The sequence below is a fragment of the Triturus cristatus genome, chromosome 6 (genome assembly GCF_964204655.1).
Source record: "Triturus cristatus chromosome 6, aTriCri1.1, whole genome shotgun sequence".
Classification (NCBI taxonomy): Eukaryota; Metazoa; Chordata; class Amphibia; order Caudata; family Salamandridae; genus Triturus; species Triturus cristatus.
Window position 1 is genome coordinate 1,145,180,059 of NC_140589.1, and position 26,454 is coordinate 1,145,206,512.

General features: G+C 41.9%; 1 protein-coding gene across 2 annotated transcripts in view; it reads right to left on the minus strand.

Moving 5' to 3' along the window:
- The window catches only part of SYNDIG1 (synapse differentiation inducing 1), a 660,915-nt gene that overhangs the window by 416,246 nt on the left and 218,215 nt on the right, over positions 1 to 26,454 (minus strand). For both annotated transcript variants that reach the window (XM_085612065.1, XM_085612064.1), the window contains exon 2: positions 16,623 to 17,181. In XM_085612065.1, coding sequence (XP_085468191.1) covers positions 16,623 to 17,102 — 480 coding nt within the window. In that variant the 5' untranslated portion in view covers positions 17,103 to 17,181. The remainder of the gene's footprint in view (positions 1 to 16,622; positions 17,182 to 26,454) is intronic.

Sequence of the window (26,454 nt, forward strand, 5' to 3'; positions counted from 1 at the left end):
AAGTAGTTGGTGTGTCCAACACACAGATCAAAACATTACTTACTGAACCAGTAAAGGTTAGAATAGGGAAATTTTCAGACATGCACCGATTTGCGGTGTGTGACACTACTCCAGTGAACCTGTTAGGCAGGGATCTGCTGTGCAAAATTAATTGCACTATTTTCTGTACTCCAGATGGAATAACCTTTGAGACACCTGATGAGGATGTGCTATATAGAATGACCATGGATAACAGAGAATGTGAGGCTTTGGGGACATATGCAATATTTAATCCTGGTGCATTACCCACAGAGTTGAAACAGTCAGTGAAAGCAGCAGTTTGGGATTTTACTGGAGAAGATGTGGGCCTGATGAGAAATGTAGATCCAGTAAAGATTACTGTAAAAGAGGGAGTGGTTTACCCAAACATACCGCAATACAGATTGACACCTGAAATAATTGAAGGGATAACACCCTTAATTGAGAAGATGATCCAGCAAGGGGTGTTAAGAGAAATATTGAGCAGCCCATGTAATTCACCGATAATGGGACTGAAGAAACCTAATGGAAAGTTCAGAATAGAACAAGATTTGAGAAAGATTAACAAGATTGTTGTGCCATGTTGTCCGATTGTGCCAAATCCATCAGTGATTTTGTATCAGATTCCTCATGATGCAGAATGGTACACGGTAATTGATTTGCGTCATGCTTTCTTTTCAATCCCATTGCATCATGATAGCCAGCCAATATTTTCTTTTAGATTGGGAGAGCGGATTTTGGCATGGTGTCGAATCCCACAGGGGTATACAGAGAGCCCCTCAATATTTAATCAATTGCTAAAGAAATCTCTGGAAAGTCTGACAATGCCCAAAAATTCAGTCTTGGTGCAATATATTGATGACCTACTTGTGGCATCAAAAACACGTGAAGCTTGTGAAATAGATACCATTGCATTGCTGAATCACTTGGCAGATGGAGGATTAAAGGTATCTCCAGCCAAATTGCAGTTCTGTAAGAAAGAAGTCCAGTATCTGGGACACAATATTGAGAAAGGCCTGAGAAAAGTGACTATTGACAGAATCAAAATCATTAGGGGAATGAGAGCCCCAATGACACAAAGAGAAGTGAGAATGTTCCTGGGAATGGTGGGTTACTGTCATCAGTGGATAAGTAATTTTTCCCTGATTGCCAAACCATTAATTAAGTTGACCAAAAGTGAGGTGAAAGACCCATTGGAACTAAACCCAGAAGAAATGGCTGCATTCAGAGAGCTGAAAGACAGACTTTGTGAAGCTCCCGCCCTAGGGATGCCTGATTATGAGAAGGAATTTGAATTGTACTGTAGTGAGAGAAATGGATGTGCACTTTCAGTGTTAATCCAGAAACATGGACGTCTGAGAAGGCCAATTGCCTATTTCTCAGCAACTCTTGACCCAGTAGCTGTGGGTTTGCCAGGTTGCCTGAAAGCAGTAGCTGCTACTTGCAAAAGTTTGGGACAAAGTGAGGGAATCATAATGGGATACCCTGTACGGGTATTCGTACCTCATGATGTGGCAATCCTTTTAACAAGGAGCCGGACAGAGTTCATGTCCCATAGTCGGCTGACTAAATATGAGAAAGTATTTCTTGGTGCAACCAATGTAAGTCTGGAGAGATGTGTGAATGTGAATCCAGCAACACTGTTACCTGATGCTGAATGTGTGGGAGTGAGAAATGATGTTGATCATGACTGCCTGGATGTACTTGATTACTGCACAACACCAAGGCCAGACATAAGAGATCTGCCACTGCCTGAAAGTGATCATGTGTTGTTTGTGGATGGATCTTGTCTGAGAACAGATGAAGGAGTGTTGAGTGTTGCATATGCTGTGTGCAAAGTCTCGGAAGTTGTGGAAGCATCACCCTTGAAAGGAGTTAAATCCGCTCAGGTGACAGAACTGGTGGCACTGACAAAGGCATGCAAGATTGGGAGGAGTGTGAGAGTGACTGTGATGACTGACAGCCAGTATGGCTTCGGAGTTGTCCATGATTTTGGCCAACTATGGCTACAAAGAGGTTTCCTGACCTCAAGTGGAACTCCCATAAAGAATGCTGAAGTGGTTGGAAAACTGCTAGAGGCGATACAGCTGGCCAAAGAATTAGCAGTTGTAAAATGCGCTGCTCATGGTCATGGTGATGATTTTGTAACAGTTGGTAATAAGTTTGCCAATGACATAGCACAATATTGTGCAAGAAACAATCACTCAATTAACAGGAGTAAGGAACAGGAAATGTCTTCTTGTTCATTAATGTTTACTAATGAAGTAGGGACATGGGAGGAAGTAAAACAGCTGCAGGATGAGGCAGAAGATGATGAAATGAGGGATTGGGTGAAGGCAGGTTGTGCACCTAGAGAAAAGGATCATGTGTGGGTCTACAGGGATGGAAGACCAGTCATGCCTAACAGCATGTTATCAACAATGGCAAGGATGTATCATGGCCAAGGACACTTGGGGAGGGATGCTATGATAAGAGCCTTTAAGCAAACCTGGTACAGTCCAAAGTTCAGACTGATAGCAGAAAGTCTCTGTCAGAGATGTCTGATATGTCAGCAATTCAATCCTGGAAAGAAAACAGTGGTGAGCCTAGGAACAATAGGCAATGAGGGAGGACCTTTTACAAGAATGCAGATAGATTTAATTGAAATGCCCCCAGTCAACAGGTTGAGGTATGTTCTGGTGGTGGTCTGTTTGTTCTCAAGGTGGGTGGAGGCGTACCCAACAAGAAGAAATGATGGGATAACAGTGGCAAAATTACTATTAAGAGAGTTCATCCCAAGATACGGATTCCCAGTAACCATTGAATCAGACAGAGGAGGACATTTTTATAATGAAATCATGAGTCTAATTTGTGAAGCATTAAGTGTACAGCAGAAGTTGCATTGTGCTTACAGACCAGAGGCTTCTGGGGTTGTTGAGCAGATGAATGGCACTATCAAAAACAGAATTGGCTAAATGTGCTTAGCCACAGGAATGAAATGGCCTGATGTCTTGCCTCTAGTCCTGATGACCATTAGGTCTACTCCTGACAGAACCACAGGTTTGAGTCCACATGAAATTATCATGGGACGTGCTATGAGGCATGCATATGTACCAGTGAACAAGCTGATGACTATAACTGATGACATGATTTTGGATTACTGCAAAGGCCTGGCTGACGCAGTTCATTCTGTGTTTCACCAGGTTGGAGAAGACGCCACCACACTTGAAAAGAAACCAGCCCATGATCTGAGCCCAGGGGACTGGGTAAGGATAAAGGTCCACAGAAGAAGGAATTGCCTGGTTCCAAGGTGGGGAAGGCCAAGACAAGTCATTTTGACCACAACGACTGCTGTGAAGTGCGCTGGTGTGAAGAATTGGATACATGCAAGCCACACACTGAGAGTTCCAAATCCAAGAGATGGTACTGGAAAAGAATACTTTGAAGGATCAGACTCCAGTGATGATGCAGACAGTGAGGCAGTAAGAAGGAAAAAGAATCCTGAAAGTGGGGAAAGTGAGTCAAGAGAAGCTTTCATCCCACCGGAAGAGGTTCTGAAGAGAACAGTGCAAACTGCAGAAGCAAGCTCAGACTCAGAAGAATTGCCTGAGGTTCCAATTGACAGTGACCAACACAAAAAGAAAGAAACAAAAGAAAAGAACATTCCAACAGAAGAGACACCTGAATCACATGAGGAAATTGGACAAGTTCCACCTGAGATAAATATTGAAGAAAAAGGGACAGACAAAGACAGAGAGGGACAGATTGCGGAAAAACCCTGAGGAGGCGTAGGGAAAATCCACAACAAGCTAGGTGAAGGGACAAGTAGACAGCAAGAAGATTGCGTGTCGGAGACCCGAGGAGGGACAGAAGTAGGGAAATCTCAAGTGGTGGAAAAAGAGACTGTTAGAGAAAAGAAAGTTGTTGGAGAAAAGAAAGCTGTTGACGAACAAGAAGCAACTGAAACAGAGTCTGATGAAAGTGACAATGAGATACATGGAGGACGAGTTCTGAGAAAGAGAACTTGGCTTGGAGAAAGAAACAATAAAGAAGGAAAGCAAAAGAGAAATGCTAAAGGAGATCTTTGGCCGAATAAGATAAAGAGACTGAGGTACAGACTGACACGAGTTAACTCTTCGAGAGCTGAGCAGGTGAACGAAGTGTCTAGTCAAAACCCAACCAAAGAAGAAGAAACAATGATACCTGAAAGAGCAAAAAGAATAAGAAAACCAAACCAGAGGTACAAGTCACCGGAATGGACGTATGTGGCACTGCCTGAAGAAGGAGAAGAGGCGGACAGCCAAGGAAGTCCAGAGGAGGCTTTACTGAAGGAGGTTGCTGAAGAAGAAGCTGTGGGAATCCTGAGAGTTATCTTGTCCGACATTGGAGAAGAGACGGATGTTCAGGACCTGATACAGTTTGATGATGATGAAGAGACAGTGAAAAGTGTTGAAAATCCAAATTGAGTAAATCCAAGGAAAAATCACTTGGAGAAGAGCAGGAGAAGTAGTACTAAAATTAGTAGAGTTTAATAATCTGGTGGGTACTTGCTGCCCTTAAAAGTTCAGTAAAGGAGTAGAAGAGGCTAAGCCAAAAGACACGGTCAAATTAACAAAATGGCTAACACTGAGAATAAAAGTAGATGTACCTTTCTGAAAAGATGGTGCAAAATGTGCTGCTGCTGTACAGGTTTATTAATGCTGCTTTGGAGCGTGCTTGCTCTACTGATTTCATTTAGAGTCACTATAGACACTTTAGAAGGTCATACTGAGAACAAGACTAATATAGGGAAGAGTCCATTAAAGGTAGTTCCAACTAGAACTAGTAATGTGCATATACATAAAGATAGGTCAATTAACGATTTTTCTAGCAATGTTTTTTCTAAATTGTTGTATGAGTACGTAAAGACAATGAAAGTAAGGGATTGCTACGTTTGCATGCAATTACCTGCCTCTGTTTCGGAAGGAGTGACTTACCATCATCTTCCGGCTACGTATGGAATTTCCTGTAGTGTGTTGATTAGTATTTTTTATCAATTAGGGAAATTAGATTACAATATGTCTAATATAGATAATATTCTTGGGCAGTTGCCTATGAATAAAGAATTTAATCCTGCAAAGGATGCTAACACTTTAGGTGAGATTTTTCTAGAAACCAAAGAATTAACCGTAGACTATGTTTTTAGAATCAATTTAACTTGTAAACTGAAAGGAGAAGAGAAGAATTTTCTAGACATGGTTGAGAGAAGAAGATTGAACATGCACAAGAAAGCAGAAGGGCATGAAATGAGTGACACAATGTGGGATATTGAGAAAGAAAAGGATTTGAAAAATTGAGCCAGTCCAACTATGGCTATAGATGCCCCACAGAAAGGGAAACTGTGCATTACCAGGAAGAGATCCCAATATGATTATTATTTCATAGAGACTAGTGAGTGCCATGATACATACTTTATTGCAACTGGATGGGGATTTAGAGGAGGAGAAGATCCAGTTTTTCCGGGAGTGTATTATATTTGTGGGAACAAGGCTTTTTACCGTTTGCCTGACCATTGGTTTGGTACATGTTATGTTGGCCTGGTTTTTCCAAAGATTTTTCACATGGATAGAGTAGATGATGCTGAACATTCTAACACATTAACACGCTATAAAAGAGAAACATGGACAGAAATTGTAGGAGATATTTTTGGAGCTTTAATTCCAGCAGTGGGAATTTCTTTAAATGCATATGGCATTCGGAAGCTGTCAACAGTGGTAGATCACTTGTCAACAAGCACCGCTGGAGGCTTTCTTTTGGTTAATACTGAAATGGTTGCTTTGCGTGCTATGGCGATGCAAAATCGACTTGCCCTTGACATTCTTTTGGCAAAAGAGGATGGAGTCTGTGGAATGCTGAAAGTTCAACATTGTTGCACTTACATTCCTGACGAAAGTAAAGATCTAAATGTTTACATCAAAAATATTACTGATTTGCATGAAGAATTAGTACCACTGGAAGCTGAAAGTATCTGGACTAAAATGGCTAACAAGATGATTGCTATTAAGAACTTTGTAGCTAAAATAGGTAGTACCATATTTGGTAAGATATTATTTCCATTAACTTGTGTAATAGTCACATTATTGATCCTTAGATTAGGATGTATGTGTTGTAGATATAGAAGAAATAAAAAGAAAATCATAAAAGAAAATGTTAAAAAGAGACAAAAGAAATCAGAAAGAGATCCACAAGAAATAGAACTAGAAGAGCTAAGAGAAAGCATGTATATAGAAACTAAAAAGGAAGATGAGATGGAAACTAGGGTCTAAAAATAAGAACAAGAAGACATTTCAAATTCTTCTAAAAGGGGAAACTAAATTGATTTTTTAGGGTTTTGATTTTTGTGGTGATTATATATCACCAAAGGGGGGATTGATGGAGCAGGGTTTTTACTCTAAAACCGAATATCTGTTTCATTTTCGCATGTTTCAACTAAAAGTATTACTGATTATTTATTAAGGTATTAAAAGTTTGTCGAATATTGACTAATCAACTTTATTAACAAGCGAATTACACGTGGGAATGCTATTACATGGCTAAATAACAAGTGAACTAAGTTGGTGAGCAAACTGACAGAAAAAGATGTTGCTTATGTGATGTTATGGTGTTTTGCGCTTCTAATTAATATGCATTAATGGCTTCTGATGTCGCAAATGGCTAGATAAATACACACACATAAGGGTATTAGCTGGGGAATAACACTGTATCATCATTCTTATGCAGTAATTGTGTTTTGTGTTTCTTTGTTCTTAAGTTGACAATTGTGGCCTACTGAAAGATGGCCACCATCTGCAGCCTGCAGTCGAGTAGATGCAATAATGAAAAAGGCTTTGCACGGACTGCGACCCTGACTTCTGGTTGAACTGAAAAGCCATGAACATGACGACAAATCCAGGCTGGCAGCCAAAAACCCCTGGATGAGAAAATTTGTAGCAACTGAATAATCTGACTACATGAACTTTTGGTGGTCTCATAAGATGATACATTTTTAATCCGAAAATAACTTTCGTAGAAGTAACAAAATTATGGACATCTGACTTTTTATTCAGAAACTTAGAATTATCAATAATGGGAAAATTCCTGAATGTTACAAGACGACAGCTTTTCCTGTTCAACAGATGTTTTAATGTTCTTTTTGTAACTTTTGAATGTAGAATTTTAGTATAAATGTAAGTAGACTAGAGAGGTCAAACACCACTTCTTCCCGAGCTGATGATGCGAGGTCCCTATGCTGACGGAGAGGACGATGACTCTACATGACAACAGAAGACTTTAATTTTTCTCCAGAGGACCGGTTTCTGACTTAGGATCTGACATTTAGACAGAATAGGTAAATATGTGAAAAATGAATTTGCATTTAATTGGCTTTTCTTGAAATATTAGATAAATGAACAATCTGTTTGAATTCCTGTCTCGGGTGATTATTTCTGGTCATGTTTATTTGATTTTATTGTGTATTCTTTGAAATGTTTTTCTCTAGATCTTCAGCAACTAGCTGGTCGCATTGACCTCAAAGTATAGGCAGATTAGACAGAGCACATGTGTAAGGTGGTTTCTCCTTTACAGGGCACGGATAGAGTGATTTAGGGTGAATGTTGGTGTAATGGGACCCACCGGCGTATGATGTGTGTATGCGTGTGTGACTGTAAAATCATTCCGTCCGTGGAAGTAGAGGGGATTCGGAAGCTCTGATCTGCACCAATACACTCGGCAAGAGATGCGCGGCCTGCCTGGACAACCTCTCAATGTGTGTACTCAACGGTCGAAGCCCGACAGATTGCCCCGCAGCACACACAAGGGTTACCCAAAAAACACGTTCAACCATTGACTACACCTTTACGGATCATGACCTTCTCCTGTTCATTGTGAACTTTCAAATAAAAGATACGGGGGAAAGCGATCATCAACCACAATCTTTTATTCTATTAGGAACCTTCGCAATTCCAGCAAAAGACAACGCGATGTCTCTTCAAACACAATGCTATAACCTAAAACGCCTTTGCTGGAAAAAGGATAACATTGTGAACATTTCAAATACATATACCAGTCTCTTGAAAAGATTCAACCTCGAAACATTGAGTATAAAGGCCTGGAAGTCTTTCATTCATGAAGTAAACAAAATAAATTCAAATCATGCCTACGGCCATAAAGCAGGAAGCCCAAAAGGGGCAGTTTGGTTTACCAAAAGCCTGAGGAAACAAAAACAACAACTAAATAAGTTCTTAAGACAATGACGATCCCGGGGACCAGAACACCACCTGGAAAATCTGCTCCTAATATCAAAAACAAGAAAAGAGCTAAAAAAGGATATAAAAATGGCCAAAAAAGAGTACCACGAACACATTTGGGCGAAACTTCTCCATGCTTGTAAACTAAGGGACTCCAAGCTCTTCTGGGAACACATCAATCAGCTAATAAACGGCAGGAACCGACATCACAACTCAGACATAATGGAGGTCACTTGGAGAGCCCACATTGAACTCTTATATAACGAAATTCCATCTTCAATCACCCTAAAAAGAGGAACATCAACAATAAAGGGGGCCGCAGGCGCAGGACCAGTCAATGACACCCTGACTCGTGAATCACCCGAAGTTTCCGTGTCATTTTCAGAAGAACAAGTGCTAAAAATTATAACAATTTTAAATCAGAGGGTGCTCCAGGTCCCAATGGTCTACCAAATGCCCTGTTTCGGCATGACACTTCATTTTGGTCTGACCTCCTGACTCCTCTTTACACCAATGCAATAGCCTGCAATCTGATTCCTGAGTCTTGGAGAGGAAGTATTCTAAATCCAATCCATAAGTCAGGTTCCCGCTCGGATTCATCCAATTGTAGGTTGATCGCATTAGTAGATGTAGAGGTGAAAATATATGCATCAAATCTCTTGGTGGATTTAGAGGCTTGGGTGAGTCGAACTAACCTAATACCCTACACACAAACCGGATTTCGGGCAGGGATGGGCACCCTCACCAATATCTCTGCAGATACTCTAATGACTACCAAGCCTTCGCAAAATCTAGGCCCCTCTATGCCTGCTTTATCGACCCTAAAGCGGCTTTCGATAAAGTATCGAGAGCTAATTTATGGGCAAAAATGCAAGACTGGGGGGTACCGACCAAACTCCTGGAGGCCATCATCAATCTCTACTCACACACGTGGGTCCAAATCAAGAAAGGATATAGGTGTAGCTTGACCGACAAGCTTCCAACATTTAATGGGCTAAAACAGGGTTGCGTGTTAGCGCCCTGTCTTTTTAACAATTATACCTCTGATCTTGAAAAGCACCTTCCATTGATTCAAGCCAATCCCCCAAAATTGGGCAAAATACTGACACTGTGCCTCCAATATGCAGATTACATCGTTTTGCTAGCACAAACTCCAGTAGGCCTGCAGAGACTGATTACGGAATTAGGAGCTTATACCACCCTGAACCAACTAACGATTAACCAGCAAAAAAACTAAAGTTAGAGAGGCAAGATGGCGTCCGCAGTAGCGGACGTGTAGGCTGACCGCTCTTGCCGGACCTCGCGAATCGCTTTATGAAAGAGAAGTGAGTTAACAGTAAAATGGTGCTGAAACGGTGCTGTTGAGAAACGGCTAATCGGCTAATTGCGCTGCAGAAGTAGCGGTTGCAACTTTGTTTCCAGCTCTTCCTGCCGCGGGGCTTTGAACTTACTTTCGATGTAGACAGTTGGGACGCCAAGAAGCGGAACGTGCAAACGCAGATGCTGGCGGCGGCTCTTCTCGGAATACTGTTGGGACTAACTCGGACCCGGCGCGGCTTGTGGGCGTTGCCGATTGGAAGTGTGCACTACGCACGGAGGCTGTTTGCGGCCGCGCTGTGTGAGCGGCGCCGGGAGAAACGAGTGGAGAAACAAGTGGAAATGCCACCGAAGGGTAAAGGTCGACCTCGTGCTTTGGATAATGATAATGAGCACAATGAACATAGGAATGTGGATACTATGGTTGAACAGCAACTGAGGTGAGGGACGGCGATGTAGTAGTATTTGAAAAGATGGCAAAACCGGTAAAAACAGTTACTGCTAATGCAGTTGTCGTCTCTAATGCAAAGGGGGAGAAGAAAAAGATTCCGGCGATTTTTTCAGCTGTTAAAGACAAGCGTAAGGGGAAACAACCTGCCCCTCTTACGGAAGGAAGCTATGACACTGCAGATCAGAATTTTGCTGATCAAACTATTCTTGAGGACAGAGTAGATATACTGGATAAAGTTAGGCTAATGGATGTGACTGCTGTTGTAGAAACTGGGGCAGAGTCGCAGAATTTTGCTATGGATTTACAGCCAAGGACTTTAGTAGATCCCCCGCTAGTTCGTGAGGTTAATTTGGAAGATAGTAATGGCAATGGTAATAATGAGAATTTCGGAAGCTCGATACATAAAGACCCGGAAGCAGTAAGGGGGGGCCTACATCTGAGTACTCTAACTTGTTTAAAAACTGTGGCCCAAGCGCTGGCACCTGATGTGGAGTCGGGGGACTTTTATTCCTTATCAGATCATTCAACATCTTCTTGTGAGGACTTGGTAAATCAGTATACTACCCAGATGAGTGCTGCTGACGGTAGTAATCATAGTAGCTTGTTTTTGGAGGAATCTGGCGATCTTATGGAGGGTAGCCCCCTCACTGTTCGCAAGAAGTCAGTAAGGGGGGACCCCCATCGGTTGATAATGTACAAAATGCAGCTAATCCTGGAGAAGATATTTCTCTTACACTAATTTACCAATCGATCATGTCTCATCGTGTTGAAACACGAGAAGAAAGTCAGAGACTCCAAAATATATGTCGGAAATTGCAGAACTCAGTTCGACGAATGACGAAATCTCATGCTGATTTTGTCGCAAGATTTAATGAGGCAGAAGCTCGAATTTCTAATTTAGAGGACGAACTGGCTCAACAAAAGAAACTGACTACCTCTTTTCAATCGGAGAAAGATGAAACGCAATGGAAGCTGACTGAGATTGAAAATCGGGCACGTAGGAACAATCTGAGCGTGCTTCAGATTCCGGAAGGGAAGGAAGGGCAGGACCCACGCCGATTTATAGTTGAACTATTTAAAACAGCGTTCCCTGAGTTGACTAAGTGGGACTGGGACAGAGAGATCAAACGTGCCCATCGCTTTCCTTTTACCATTTGTTCTAGAGCTGGCCAAGTAAATGATAGACCAAGAGCTATCATAATTGCATTTAATAGTTTTTAAGCACGAGAGGAGGTATTCCACTTGGCACGACCTGATAAAAAGAGAGCGGGAGTAGATTTTGAGTTTTTTGTACGACCGGATTTTTGCCGGTCTACAGTAGAGCTTCGATGGCAGCTACGGAATTGATTGCACAATTTCAGGCTAAAGGGGCCCAAGCGTACTTACTAAATCCCGCAAAGTTAAAAGTGATCAGTAAGGATCATACTCATTTTTTCACTAGTGAAGGGCCTGCTAAAGAATTTTTTATCTCAATATAGGAAGGTGTTTTTCTCTGCTCTGTAGTTTACTGGTAGATAGCTACTAGAGAGGTTTCACCCTTTTTTCTCTTATATACGATTTAGAGTTGTGTCTTTATTTTTTTTAAGAGCTAAGATTCGCGAGTAATGGCAGGGTGCTTTCGGGAGCTTGCATCTACAGGACCATTTGTCCTAAAGCCTTATTACATGGGGGTTGAGGGGTAGGGGGGTGAGAGTTGTTGGGGTTCATCGGGTGGGGAGGGTGTGGTCACTTTTGTGGGGTAAAAAGGGTAAAATGTTCACAGTAACCAATAGAGAGAATATTGAACAAAGAATTGTTATCTTAAATGTCATAAAGGAATGTATGTCTGCTACCATGGAGGTCATGGTATACACTAGTAAGTACTGCTTTTATGGTCTTTAAGGGGATAAAGATTTGTTCATTAAATGTCTCTGGCCTTAATAATTGGAATAAAAGGAATAGAGTAGCTGAAGAACTGCGAACTATTCAGCCTGATTTGGTTTGTCTCCAGGAGACACATATACCCTGGGCTCAACGGGTAATTCTAGAAACACTTGGTTATTCGTTGGTTGTGTCCTCGCAGCAAGCGTCAATGCTACGTGGGGTGGCGATCTTGGCCAAATCTAATGTACAAGCTACAGGGCAAAGCTTGGCAGATAAGTTCGGTAGATGGGCTATAGCCGAATGTAGATTAGGGGATAGTAAATATACAGTTTGTACCATTTATGGGTCAAATCTAGATGAAGCAACTATTTTGGAGGAGCTAAATATAGAGCTAGCAACCTGGGGGACTCCGTTGCTAATTTGCGGGGATATCAATATTAATCTAACTAATCAGGAGCTGCTGGATACCCGAGGGTATAAAGGCCGCAAACCACGGGTATTTAAGGCCCTATATAATTTGGTAAATGTTCATGGTATTGTGGATGTGTGGGGTAAATTACATCTGTTAGACCCAGGTTATACATTCTATTCTTCTCCCCATAAAAAGATGGTATGACTGGATTATTTTCTTGCACCCAGTGTTTCTTTGGTAGGGGCTTCGATTAAAATGTATCCAAGGATATCCTCGGATCATTCACCAATTGTATTAGAAATTGCTGCTGCTGGTTGTTATGCACCTCCCAAATTATTTTCATTTGATCGGAAATTATGTTTAAATGATGATTTTAAAGAACATATGTCTCGCTGGATTAATGAATTTTTTCAGAACAATAGATACTCCGCTCATAGAGCAATTGTGTGGGATACGTTTAAAGCATGTTTTAGAGGGGAGGTATTAAGCTTTAGCGTTAATCAGCAAAGAAAGAGGAAATCAGAGATGCAAATGTTATACTCTGCCTTGAGAGATGCGGAGGGTAAATTAACTCGGGGTATAACTTTGCAAGGCAGTAATATATCGGAGTTAGAAGATGCTGTTGCTAGATCCCGGGCAAAAATTCAGGGAATTTGGAATATAGAGAATGCCAGAAAATATTTGGTGTATAAAAAACAAAATTATGAGTATGGTGAAGCAGTCGGTAGGTGCTTAGCATTAAAATTGCGTATGAAAGAATCTGCGCGCTGTATTAAGGTAGTAAAGGACAAAGCGGGAATAGCTTGCCAGGAACCAGCAGGGATCCTAGCTGTTTTTCATCAGTTTTATACGGAGCTTTATACAAAACAGGTAGAGAAGGGCATTGATTTCGGTAGGTTTTTGGATGGGGCTATCTCACATTTAGACTCTGCTGAGGCGGCTCAGTTAGAATGTCCAATTACGATGGGAGAACTAGAATTCGCAGTTAACAGTTTAGCTTCAGGGAAGGCTGCCGGACCTGACAAGTTACCGGTGGAGATTTATAAACTTTTTTTTGATTTATTAAAAAATGATTTGTTGACCGCAATCAGGGCTGCTCAGGATGGACATGCCCCTAAATCTTGGGCAGAAGCCAACATAGTGGTTTTCAGTAAAAAGGGCAAGGACCCAGAACTGGTGGGGTTGTATCGTCCGATTTCTTTATTAAATTCTGATGGTAAAATGTATTCAAAGATTTTAGCTTCCCGTCTTTCCAAGATTATTAATTCATTAATTTCACAGAATCAGCATGGCTTTATACCATCACGAGGGACTGTCACTCATGTAAAAAAGGTATTGACATTGTTTGATGTTGCTCAGACAGAGAAACGGGATCTGGGGTTAATTTTATTGGATGCGGAGAAGGCATTCGATCGTGTGGAGTGGGTGTACTTGTGGGAATTGATGTGTCGAATGGGGTTTGGTAAGAAGTTTGTAACTGCCCTGCAGGTACTGTACACTTCACTGATCGCTAAGATCGCTTCAGTGGGCCTATTCTCGGACCCTGTTGTTATTACTAGAGGCACAAGGCAAGGGTGTCCTTGTTCACCATTGCTTTTTGCCTTATACATTAATCCATTTATTGAGCACTTAGGTAATAGCCTGTTGATCAAGCCCTTTGTAGTACAAAATATTCCATACTCAGTGTTTGCTTACGCTGAAGATATCGCAGTGACTTCGTTTGACCCATATTTCGCTCTCCAAGAGATTGAGCAGTTAGCTGTGTTTTTTGGTCAGGTATCCGGTTATTTACTGAATGTCACAAAAACTCAAATATTATGTACTGATAATCTTGTACTTAATGATGACAGAGTGTTAAAAGAAGTCACATATCTGGGTATTAGGATAAGATCATCGATGCTGGAAGTTGTTGATGCTAATTGGACTGCGCTATTACGTAATATTAAGGAATCATTAGATAAGTGGTCTCGTCTACAACTTACTTTAATAGGTAGATGCAACATCATCAAAATGAATGTTTTACCGAAGGTTTTATATTTGTTTAGGTCAATACCATTGGAAGTGACAGGGGCCCAACTTCAACATTTACAACCTATATGAGCTAAATGTCTTTGGGCCCCCGGAAAACCTAGACGTGCTACCAGATTCATGACGCTACCAGTTGAACGAGGTGGTTTAGCCATTCCTGATTTTGTCTTATATTTTTATGTACTCTTTTAGTTAAAGATGCGTATTCTATTGACGGGGGAGGATATTGTGAATAGGGCAGAGGCCCCTTCGATTTTTCAGATGTTATTAGGGTCGGAGGCACGATAATGTTTGTTTAAACAAATTGATGGCAGCTATTTTAAGCAAACTAGGTTTAAAGTCTTGGATTCTGCTTTTAAAGTATGGAAGAGAATTTGCAAATTATGCTTAATAGAGAAATTATCTCAATATACCCCTATGGATGCTGTAAAAATTCTTCCCCCAATTTTCTGGGAGAGTGTAGCACTTACCTGGAGGAAGAAAGGTATCTCTCAATTAGGGTTTTTTTTTTTGTTTCTGGTGGACCCCTTATGTCTTATGAAGAATTAGCTAGACAATATAACTTGTCAAAATCTCAATTTTTCAAATTTCTCAAATTAGAGATTTTATAAACCGGAAAAATTTAACAGCTGTATCTAATATAGTAGTTGAGGCTGTTAGGCGTCAGGAGAAGATTGGTGTGTTATATAGGATATTGTTATCTAACAGAGCAGATGATTTAGGAAAATATAATACTAAATGGTCTACGATACTGGGGGTAGATAATTTATGTATAGAGGACGCCATTATGAGATCTAAGGAAGTGTTACTCTCTGCGAATTTAAAAGTGCAATTCTTCAAAACTGATTTTAACTTGTATTATACACCTGCACATATGTCCAAATGGGGGGGAGGGTATGATGGCAAATGTTTTCGGTGTGGGGCAGATACAGCGGATAGTTTGCATGTTTTTTTTAGTTGTGTCAAACTATCAACTTATATTACGGGGATCGAGAAATTTATGTCTTTGTTAATGGAGACTACTCTGTTTATTACTCCCACCATGATGCTTTTGGGAATTGGTTCAGGACTTGACAAGGGGACTCCTTTGTATAAACATCAACCTTTTATTTTTATCGCTATGACGGTCGCTCGGCTGTGTACTGCGGCTGAGTGGCTACAACCTGAACCTCCTCTTTTTGAATGCTGGCGGGCAAAAATGTATAACTTATTTCAGTTAGAGTGGAGCCTATACTCTGTTAAAGGGGCTAAGAAACGTAAGATTGGACTTAGCATTTGGGGTGTTTTTAGTGATCATATGAGTTCATGAATTATAAAAAGTGCAATATATTTTGTTTCATATTTGTGTTACTGTGGCACAAAAATAAAAAAAAATAAAAAAAAAGTTGTGTGTTTCTCTAAACACAATTTAACAACCTTGAATCTGGGGAACTGGGTTTGAGTCTCGGCATTGACACTGAACATCATGTGATTCTGGGCAAATCACTTAATCTCCCCGTGCCTAACAAAAATGAATGTGTCCTCATGTAATGCAACTGGTGCTATGTAAAGCGCTCTGATACAAGATTTGGGTCGAGTTCGCGCTATATAAAACTCTGTAAAATAAAAAAAAATAACAAATAAAAATTAGGAAAAGTTTTAAAAGCCCAGAGTTGCTGCTGGTGCCTTTATCACTTTCCCCGGCTCCTCGACTTTAACTGCAGCAAGGAGATGGGGTTTCAAGAAAGAGAGAAATAGAGGGAGAGGGAGAGGGGGAGAGAAAACAAGAGATCAGATAGGGAAAGGAGAGAAAAGAGAGGGCATGAATGGATAAATGGATGAGAGAGATAGAGAGAGCAAATGAAGGAAGTGTGGTCCTATCTGAGCATTTTTGTAATGGCTGCTTTTGAATCCCCAGTCCAGCCCTAGTTCCTCTGATTACAAAAGCGGTCAATGACTCCGCTGTCACTCAAGGACAGCTTCGACAGTGCAAACGATTACTGATTGATAAGGGCAGCCAGAAAACCCGTGGTTACATACTATTGATACATTTCTTAGCAAAGTACAAGGAATGGGGAAAGGCCTTGAATGCCCCTTTTTATTTGAGTGTTTCATGAAATTGCAAAATTGAGACTGTGAGACACAAAGTCATTTTGATAACTTGCATTTTGGTTTCTCACCCCTGAAAAGCCTTCCAGTGTGCAGTGCAGGATTAGCAAATATAAAAGTTTGTTAATACATCAGATCCAGGGTGGTGTCACACCAAATCATAAGCAAGATACAATCAAACAGCTCTAAGGCAAAAACCAACCTCTAGTTCTTGGAAATCATCTTCTTCTTCCACGTCATATGAAAGTGTGTGGATTTTGATGTCATCGGCGGATAGATCGATGAACTTGCCATCCGGATATTCCAGACTGTCTTTGGTGGGCGACCTGTCTTCAATGAAAGTGGTTTCACAGCACTCTGAGCTGACATTCTCACCCCACGACCGAAGCATGTTCTCAGAGTAGAGGATGATGTTGGGCCGATAGTGAGACTCCACAGTCTGCTGAAGCATGTTTGGGTCGAGCAGCTGCTGCACGGGGTCATTCGTGCTGCCGTCCCTGCAGGTCTGAGCTGAAATACTCCCAACAATATGGCTCTGGTACTGTGGAGTGGGATAAACGGACACCAGCCCATCCCGATTCTCTGCCATTAAGTTCCTGGTGTTGATTAGGCCGTTCCTTTTTCCAGCTTCAGTGATTTTGTTGTGCATTAGCACATTGTTCTGTTCAATTAAACCCTCCATGGCGTTTGCCTTTCTGCTGCAGAGTTGTTAATTGTAACATGAAAAGGCAGGTCACATTTGCTTAATGGGTTCCATTTTCCTACAAGCAGAGAAAACACTGAATATTATAAATAAGCAATGAATGGCAACAGATTCTTTAATAATACGTCTTAATTAGAGTACATTTCTGAGAAGTTTGTGACTATTAATGCATGTTCCAAATGCAGTAGAAAATGTATTTCAATGACATTCATAGACTACTTTCTCGAAAAAATATTATTGCAAGAAAATCAGTTAAGGAATTATCCGCAAATGCCGTAAATAAAAGACTTTTGGGCAGATTTATGAGCCCCTTGCGCCACTTTTGCGTCACTTTTAACATGGGAAAAGTGACGCAAAAGTTGCGCAAGGGGCTCATAAATCTGCCCCTTTGGGTCTGGTTACAAGTGACCCACTGTGGGTTGTGTTAATTCTGCATTCCGGGAGTTATTGATACAAGGGGCCAGCCAGTTAACTCAGGGAGGAAAAGTTTGGGAATAACAAGGACTCCAAGTTAAACACTTAAAAACCTATGGAAAATGTAGAATTGCGATAGGTAGCGGTAATTCTGGGTCTGATTCCTCTGTAATTCCTTATTTTGCCTTGAAGTTTCACTCTGAGATTTTATCCGCATTAGCAGCCAGAATCTTCATTTGAAAATAACCAGATAAAAAAATGTATTTCCACAGTTAACATTGGTCAGTTATACAATAGCTCACAAGTTGTAGTAAAATTCTACTTTTGCATTCAAAGCACATATTGATAAATAACTGCTAGAAATAGATGATGTCAGGACATATTCAAGCCCCAAAGGAGCTGACTTTGGAACTTTGGGATCTGATTTCTAATTCGTCATTTTTCTGAAAATCACCATAGCTCTATGTGCCTCAACATGTAAATCTGTAATGTAAAGTAGAAGAAGTACAAATAGAGTGAACTGCTCCAATTACTTGTCATCAGCCAATCTCTATCAGGGATCCCCACATCCACACCTCCACCTCCCAAAATTCAAACAAAAATGATATTGATGAAATAGCCAACGTCATTTTGACCATACCCATAAATCCAACGTCAGAGGCTTCAACCTTCAAAGTGACAGTACAATGAACAACCTGAATTAAACATTCCCTCGCTTACTCAAATCTCTGAAAAAAAATCATGAAATTGCACAAAACATCACCACGTGACTCGGATCAATATGCATATTTGCTATCTAGTCCTAATACATATATCATTCACCAGTCATACTTGCTTCCAGTGGACTGGGCAGAGAATCTACCTGAAATGGTTTCCTTCCATCACTCTTTGACTATTCAAAGGAGTCAACCCAACAAAAACCTAAATATTAATAATTCTGCTCCTTCAAAATATCCCCATGCCAATATTAAACAAGACCTCTTCGCTTAATCAATCACACTACTCCTAACAACTGTCAACAAACTCCTCAACTGCCTGATCTTAACTTTGAAAAGCAGCATGGAAAGGACCTTTCCACTAATAGTGCAACCCATCAAACTAGCTCTTCCAAAATTTTACAGGTGACAAAGTATCCATTTGTTATCAGAAAAAGAAATGAAGAAGACCTGGTCTCAGGAAGACACTTTTCTCCACAACACTACAGCTAAGGCAAAAAGCAACTATCACAGAAGCTTCAACAAAAGGCAAACTCCTCTTCACATGAGTTAAATGTTTCATCAGTTTTCTAGCACACCTTGTAATGCTACATTCTGTCACCAAATTCAACACAGCCATTTCTTCACTGAGAAAATTAACCAAGATCATAGTCCACATAACTAGCAAAAACACAGGCCAATGTAATACAAACCTTATAAACGTGATCGACAAGACAGGCAATTTGTTAGCCAAAATTCCAAAATCTCTGAAATATTTACAATTGCTACACGTATTACATTTTGTACCATTTATAAAATATTCCATTATTTCATTTTGATTAATCTTATCACAGCCAGAAGAGTTTGATCTCAAGTATTTATCACCTGGAATTGGTGTTTCTTTACATTGGAACATACTATACTAGTTGGATTCTATGTTGGCCTTGCATAATCAGTAACGTCTGTTTCCTAGGGCGACTCTCAGCCATCTATCCTTCCCCTCAAATGTAGGCAATTGATAAAATTGGTCCAGAATCGAATTTTTCCATTGAATAGCTTCCCTTAAGTTATCATGAGTAATCAATGAATGTTCGCTTTGCAGGGACAAGGTTCTATTTTTGTAAGACGCCTTCAAACGTAAACACTCTAAATGTCTTCTTCGAGGCAGGCTCTTTAACTATTTGTGATGGATCCTTTTATGGCATTTGTGGATATTCTTTCCTCAGCTTGTGTGCCATCAAGATCTAATTTATCAGTCCGAAGTTCACATTCCTTTTAATATCAGCTGTAATCCACCGATCTGTTGATGTTTGTTAATCATTTCAGTTTACAATTGTATTGCTTTCATCTGTATTCTTTTTTGTAGGCCCAATATCTTACACCGTAATGGTACACTATCTTACACCATGATGTTTCAGCAAATCAATAATTTCCAGAACTTCTTATGATACTGAAATCTACTTTCTTTCTGCATTATTTCCCAATTTTGAGCTTCCTTTTTATGTGTAACATGTTTTTTGAGGTTTGCTGGTTGCTATAGTATTTTATGTGGAAGGATTGGGCCCTACTTCCTTGCATCCTCAAGGTTGCTCTATATTTTCTTCTCTTCGTTGTTACATTTCGTTAGAAACAATTGTTGGAATTATTTTGCTTGGTTACATTTTTGCATGGCAAATTTGAGCTACATCGATTTACTATCTTTTAGTAAATTGTTGGTGGCTTCCACTTTGGGGCTGATTACAGTGCAGCCCGTTAAGGCTTTGACCGACAGTCAGAGCCTTCCAGGCTGCATCGTAATTGGCCCCTCGGTTTACTTTCCGACCGCCGCATTACAATGTCGGAAACTAAATTGGCTGGTCATTCCGGCTAGCTTCCAACAGGCTCAAGGAGCTTATCAGGCAGTCAGAACCGGCTCGTAATTCCAACAGGCAGGCCTTTTCGCTCTTGGGATTATGATGCATGGTTTCCAGCATTGTTTCCATGCATGCCTGTCCAACATAGAAACCATGTCGGAAAGCGTGTTTGGGGACCCCTGCAGGGACCCCTTGGGTTTATGGCCTCTGGTTGGGGGCCAAGGGGGCACCTATGGTTCCCCCCTATTGATCCCTGCACCAGGGGTGCAGGGATGAACAGCACCTCCCATTTCCCTATGGGAGCATGTATTATGGCTGGTTTATGGCCGTAATGCATGCTCTCATAGGGAAATGTAGAAATGCGACCTAACAGTGCTCAGTCGCATCCTAATTAGGCAGCGGGACCGCTGACTAGAGGTTGGTCAGTCTCAGGACCGAGGCTGTGTTGAGCGGACTTAAGTCCACGCGACATCGTAATTAGCCCCTTTATGTTTAGGGCTCTCCAATTCATCCTGTCATTGTGCATTATCATAATGATAGGTTTGTTAGTCATGTTCTAAAATCTTGTCACTCTAATCACCCATTTCTGTCATTGTCGTTGATTCTTTACTTGAGCCATGATGACGGACGCGTCTGCTTAGAGCTCTAAGCGGCGGCCCGCTCAATCGTTAAATACCGATGCCGACATAGCCCTATTGAGTCACCAAGGTCAGCACCGGAGGCAGCGACAACACTAAATGATGCTCTGAGCTCACGACTGCGGCGCGGGCGGCGACATCGGTGCCGCAAGTGCCCCTGAGGGAAGTGAGGCTCTGTGACCAAAATGTCAGCACCTAACCAACGCTAGAAATTCCCCACGGAGTGGAGGGGCTAGAAGGCTTGGAACAGTGTGATCAGCGAACCACTTGAGAAGAACAGCCCCTCTGACACCCTGACTGGCCCCATTATCACAGAAGGTGAGAGCGCGACCCATGGAGGGCACAGTCCGGTGGGACGGCCGTGAATGAACCAGGACACCTTGCGGGGTTGATCCATACTCTGAGAACTCAGCCCAGGGGGCCTACCCGCCCACCCAGGGATTGTGAGCAGCCCAGGCCGACACCAATTCTCTGCGCTCTTCCCCGCACCGGATCACAGGCCCCGTCTGCATGGCGCTAGGCCCCAAGGCACGCGGCGGGATGGCCCGAAAAACAGATAGCACGTCAGGAGGAAATGACCCCCTAGCTACCCAGCCTGACCTTGTCACCACCGGAGGGAAGAACGCAACTGGCACTGATGGCGGGAGAGCGCGACTAAGCAGAGCCCTGCAGGGGACTAGACTCGCCGTGCAGGCTGCAAAGGAAATCTGTCACACTGTAGGGCAGAGGTCTTCAAACTTTTTTACTCTGAGCCCCCCCTAAGCAAAATGTTTTGAGGTCGGACCCCCCTCCAAAACTTTATGGCAAGGATTGGGGGAGTGGAAGAGACATGGCTGTGTGCAGGGAGCGGGGCTTATGAGATAATTTCAGGAATACTTTTTCTATAGCTAATCGCACCAAATATGAGATTTATAAAACAGCAAATGAATCAAACAAAAACAGATATCCCAAACAAACTGCTCCCCATAATTGGGGTATTGTGAGCCCCTCATACTCTTTGACCCCAATGCAACTATACCTGCTGCACTAATAATAACTGCAGTCCTGAGTAGCAGGCCATCTCCTCTGCATCTTTTATCTCTTCCCCACCAAGACGGATCATCACCTCTGTCCTAATGCTTGAAAGGACAATAAGCACTGATGCCCCTTTTTTTAAAGGTAGACAGTCATAATTGTGATGCAGTGGGTCCCCCAAATCCCTGGGCTCCAGTCCTGCTGTATCTGCTCCTTTATGATAACTAACAGTGCCCATTTACACACTTGGCAGCAGTACCAGCTTCACTAATGAATGTCCCTTTAAAAAAAACGAAAACACTTATATTGTCCTCTTCTTTGGGGTAACTCTCTGAAGAAGTTGTCTCTGGCCATTTGTAAACATAAAAATGAGTCCGCATACAGTGCTCCCTATTCTGGGCCTTCTCTTTGACAATATCTATGAATCTCACTCCTTTCCTCTGTCTCCTAGACCATTACTGTGAGGCCCCAGGGAACGAGAGGAATAGGGCTCTGGATCTGAATGTAACCCTGCTGGCCTTCTACCTGCCACCCCATGGACTCAGCTTTCACAAAAAACCTGCCCCTGAGTGGTTAATACTGACTTTGAGATGCCTCTGCCTGAAATCGAAGTGTGTGGTGGTAGTGCAGAAAGTTAAAAAAGAATCCAGCCTTCTTACCAGCCATTAATTGATTGAGTCACTTAAAGCCAGGGCCACTGGAATTATGAGTTTCTGCAGCAGCAGCGTTTTCCACATAATTATCAGTTTACTGCATTTGCTACATAATCTGCAGATTTCAACAAAAAATACTTGATTCTAACGGAACAAAAGTTACTTAAAGCGTGACAGAGTTCCGGAGCAGTGGAAGGCCCTTTGCAAAGATTGACTGGTAATCTTGTAGTTGCTTACTGCTGTATTAGGGTGTTAAACTGGTACTAATGAGGTGAAATATTTCCCCTGACAGCGTTACCGTGAGTTAAAATGACAAAAAATGAAGTAACGCTAACCACAAAATGTGGCGCATTGTGCCGCATAATTTACCTTTTCTTGCTGCATAATTTAGTAAAACGTGCCGCATAATGTTGTCCTCTTCTGCTGAATAATTCCAGTGGATCTGCTTAAAGCTTTATGGTGGCAAAGATATATTCTTTTTAAGATGTAATGTAAAGGAGTTATCAGCTGGAATCTGGAATAGTGGCGACACTTACAAAAATGTCTGCAATTGATACAGTTTGATTACTTATTACTAAAAAGTATATTTTGTAAGAACTTGTTTTATCTCAATCACTGCATCATTTTGCAGCAGACTAGCTTAGAGTATGTGAATACTGATTTAAAATAATGACTTACATATTCACAGTGCTTTCTGCCACAGGCTGGGACCTCACAGCACTATAAACAGGGCCATTGGAATTATGCGACAGGAGAAGGCCAAATTACGCAGCAAGCAAAGGCAAATTATGCTGCATTTTTTGTGATAGCATTACTGTGCTATTTTGCTATTTTTACACTTGTTCACATTGTCCTGGCCTTTATTGCCCCTCATAAGTACCACATTAACACCCACATATAGCAACAAGCAACAGAAAGGTGAGCAGTCAACCTTTAGAAAGGGCCTTCCACTGTGAGGTAACATGTGTTGCTGCATTTTATAATCTGCAAATTATGCAGCAGACGATGGATTATGTGGCAAATGCGGAAAAAACATAACTATGCGCTGTGAGTGCAGAGTGAGCTTGAAAGTGAAGGGTGAGAATGAGGAGTGAGTTGTCTGAATGCAGGGTGAATTCCCAGACACTTGAAGTTAATCAGCATGTTATTGACGGGGCGAAGGGTTTCAGATATAAATTCAACTATTGCTATTACGGAATTAATCAGGGAATCGAGGGTGAAGGAAATAAATAATGTGCTGATCCTGCAACAAACTTCCAGTCTTATGATTAAGGTTGCCAGCTCATTATTTTGATGTCCCAGGCGGTACAAAAATAAACAGTACCTAAAGCCTTATTTTCAGCACTTATCTGTGCATACTTTGAAAAGCAAATATAAAGCACTTTTAAATGTGTTCTAGGGCTGCCTGAATGATTCATGACTGAAAATAAAAGGAACAGACAGAAAGTCGCATTACAAAGGAATACATACGTTTTTATTTAAGACCCTATTTAGTGTCAAAGCAAGGTCTTTGCAGGCTCTTTAAACATACATGGCTGGCATGTTTTCTATTGGCAACCCTTTTTTATATTCCTTTTCATGAAAAGCATTCTCACACTACATCAGTAAATATAAAATACAATGAAAAAATAGGCAGAGTGGGGGCCCAGGGGGTACTGGAAACAGAAAAAAAACTAAACCTCGGTAACCAGTTTCCAAAGGTATGTAAATGTGCCATTGGTCTTTGAAGACCTGTGAAAACTCAGGCATGCTGGAGTCTTAAGACTCCAGACACTGCCCAGCGAGCCCCCAGCAGCACACCCACTGACCTCTGGCCCCACGGCACTCTGAGGGCTTCAGAGTAAATGAAGACAGCCTGGAAATGCAGCAAATACACATCGCTGCACTTCCAGGCCTCTTCATTTACATGTGATTGCAGAGGCCTTTGCGCCCCCCTGGGAACCCATCCACGCCCCCTCAGGAGGGCGCGCCCCACAGTTTGAAGACCTGTGCTGTAGGGTAATCCAGCGACCCGCTGCCTTTTCCGGGGGGTCCCACCCGCCTGTCTTCTAGACACAGATAAAATCCCCACCTCAGCGCGGAATCACGGACCCCCCTGAGCGGTATCAATCCACCTGCCAAGCTCGCCAGCCCTGCCTTCTCAGCAGACTCCATTGCCCAGTCTGCACAGTGCCAGGCCCCGAAGCGCGCAACGAGAGGACCGGTGCGGGGACACTAACGCCGAAAAGGCCAAGAGACATGAACGTCTCAAGTGACACCCAGGACTGCTCTGGTGCGATCGGAGACCAGTGATGAATTTGTTGGGAGACTGGGTATGCTCATCAAACACTGTAAGTTCAACAAATTCAATGATGAGGAAGCTATACGCCTCAGAGTTAATGACGGATGTCTGTCAGATTCATTCAGATGATGAATACTGAGAGAAACCCTTAGTTTAGGGTGAGTTCTTATGGCTGCCAGAGCTGAAGGGCATGCTGATTGACAAGCTGCTAACATCGAGGCCGGAGGTGCTCAGAGTGAGTGAGTCATGCACGTAAAAAGTAAATCAAAGCATAAGACAGAGGAACAAAGAGTCTTCAAAGAAGTCGTGCTTCAAGTGTGGATTTATTTCCACATGAAGGTAAATGTTCCTCTATTAGACAGGTGTGCAAAGGCTGTGGAAAGGAGAACCATTTTTAGATGGTTTACCAGACAAAAGCTAAAAGAAGTGCACCACGGTGCGAAATAAAATGGCTACCCGAACACTTTTGAAGTGATGCTCAACACACGCCTAGAAGGCGAAGCGACCACATCGATTGAAACAAATCAACACCAAGTGAAAGTGAAGACGATGGTTGGGAAATGTCGATGTTTACCTCAGAAAAATGTGTGCATGTTGGACTCGTTGCATGTGAAGAAAAACACAGGTCCAAGAAAAGTCGACATGAAAAAGCATCACCGTCATTCAAATATTGTCCAAACATTACACTAAAGGTAAATGGTTGCTTAACCTCTTCAGTGCCCATGACGAGCTGGACTCGTCATGGGCCGCAGTGGCGCTGTGCCCATGACGAGTCCAGCTCGTCATAAACCCCGCCCGCTAATGCAACGGCTGGCACAGGGCGGGGAAAGGGGCGGGCACTGAAGGGGTTAACACCTTTTATTGTTGACAGTGGTGTGTTGATAAACATAATGCCTGAGGAGAAATACAATGAACTATCTCCATTGCCACGACTTAAGCCATCGAAAACTAAAGTGTATAGATGGGCTGCATCAACACCATTAAAAAGTTAAGGTTCGTTTAAAGCAGTGGTGAAACACAAGAGAACAAAAGTATAAGCACCCATTCATGTACTTCAAGGTCCAGCAGCAGGTGCCTGTTTGCTCAGCGTCAGCACAGCTGCTGATATGGGGCTGATATCAGTGCATTATAACATGAATGCTCATCACGAAATGATAAGTCAGTTCCCTTCCTTGTTTCATGGGTTAGAAAAACTCAAGACTATGAAAGTACAATTACACATTAATGAGGAAATCTGTCCTATTGCTGAAAGAAACAGACAAACTGCCTTTCATTTACAAGAAGCTGTTGAAAAGGAACTTGAATAATTGCTCAAACATAATATCATTGAATGTGGTCCAATGCCCTTGATTTATCCCATGGTAGTAGTACCCAAAAAGGACAGGGAAGAAGCTGTACACATCTGCATTGGCATGCGTCAAGCGAATCGGGCAATTGAAAGAGACCGACATCCAGGTCCGCACATTGCTGACCTGATAACGCGATTGAGGGGTGCGACCATCTTCTCTAGCCTTGATTTGAATAAAGGATATCATCAGTTGGAACTCAAGGAGAGTTGCAGGTACATAACAACAATTTCTACATTTATTTGTCGTTTCCAATAAAAAGACTAAGTTCTGTTGTGTCATCAGCTACATAGCTGTTTCAAGATGGCATTCAATGTATCATACAGCCTGTCATGAATTGGTTTAATTATAGTGCTGACTTATTGGTTTTCGGAGCTACAAACAAAGAGCAGGATAATGCTCTCACGCAAGTGTGTAATTTACTTGCGGATGTAGGT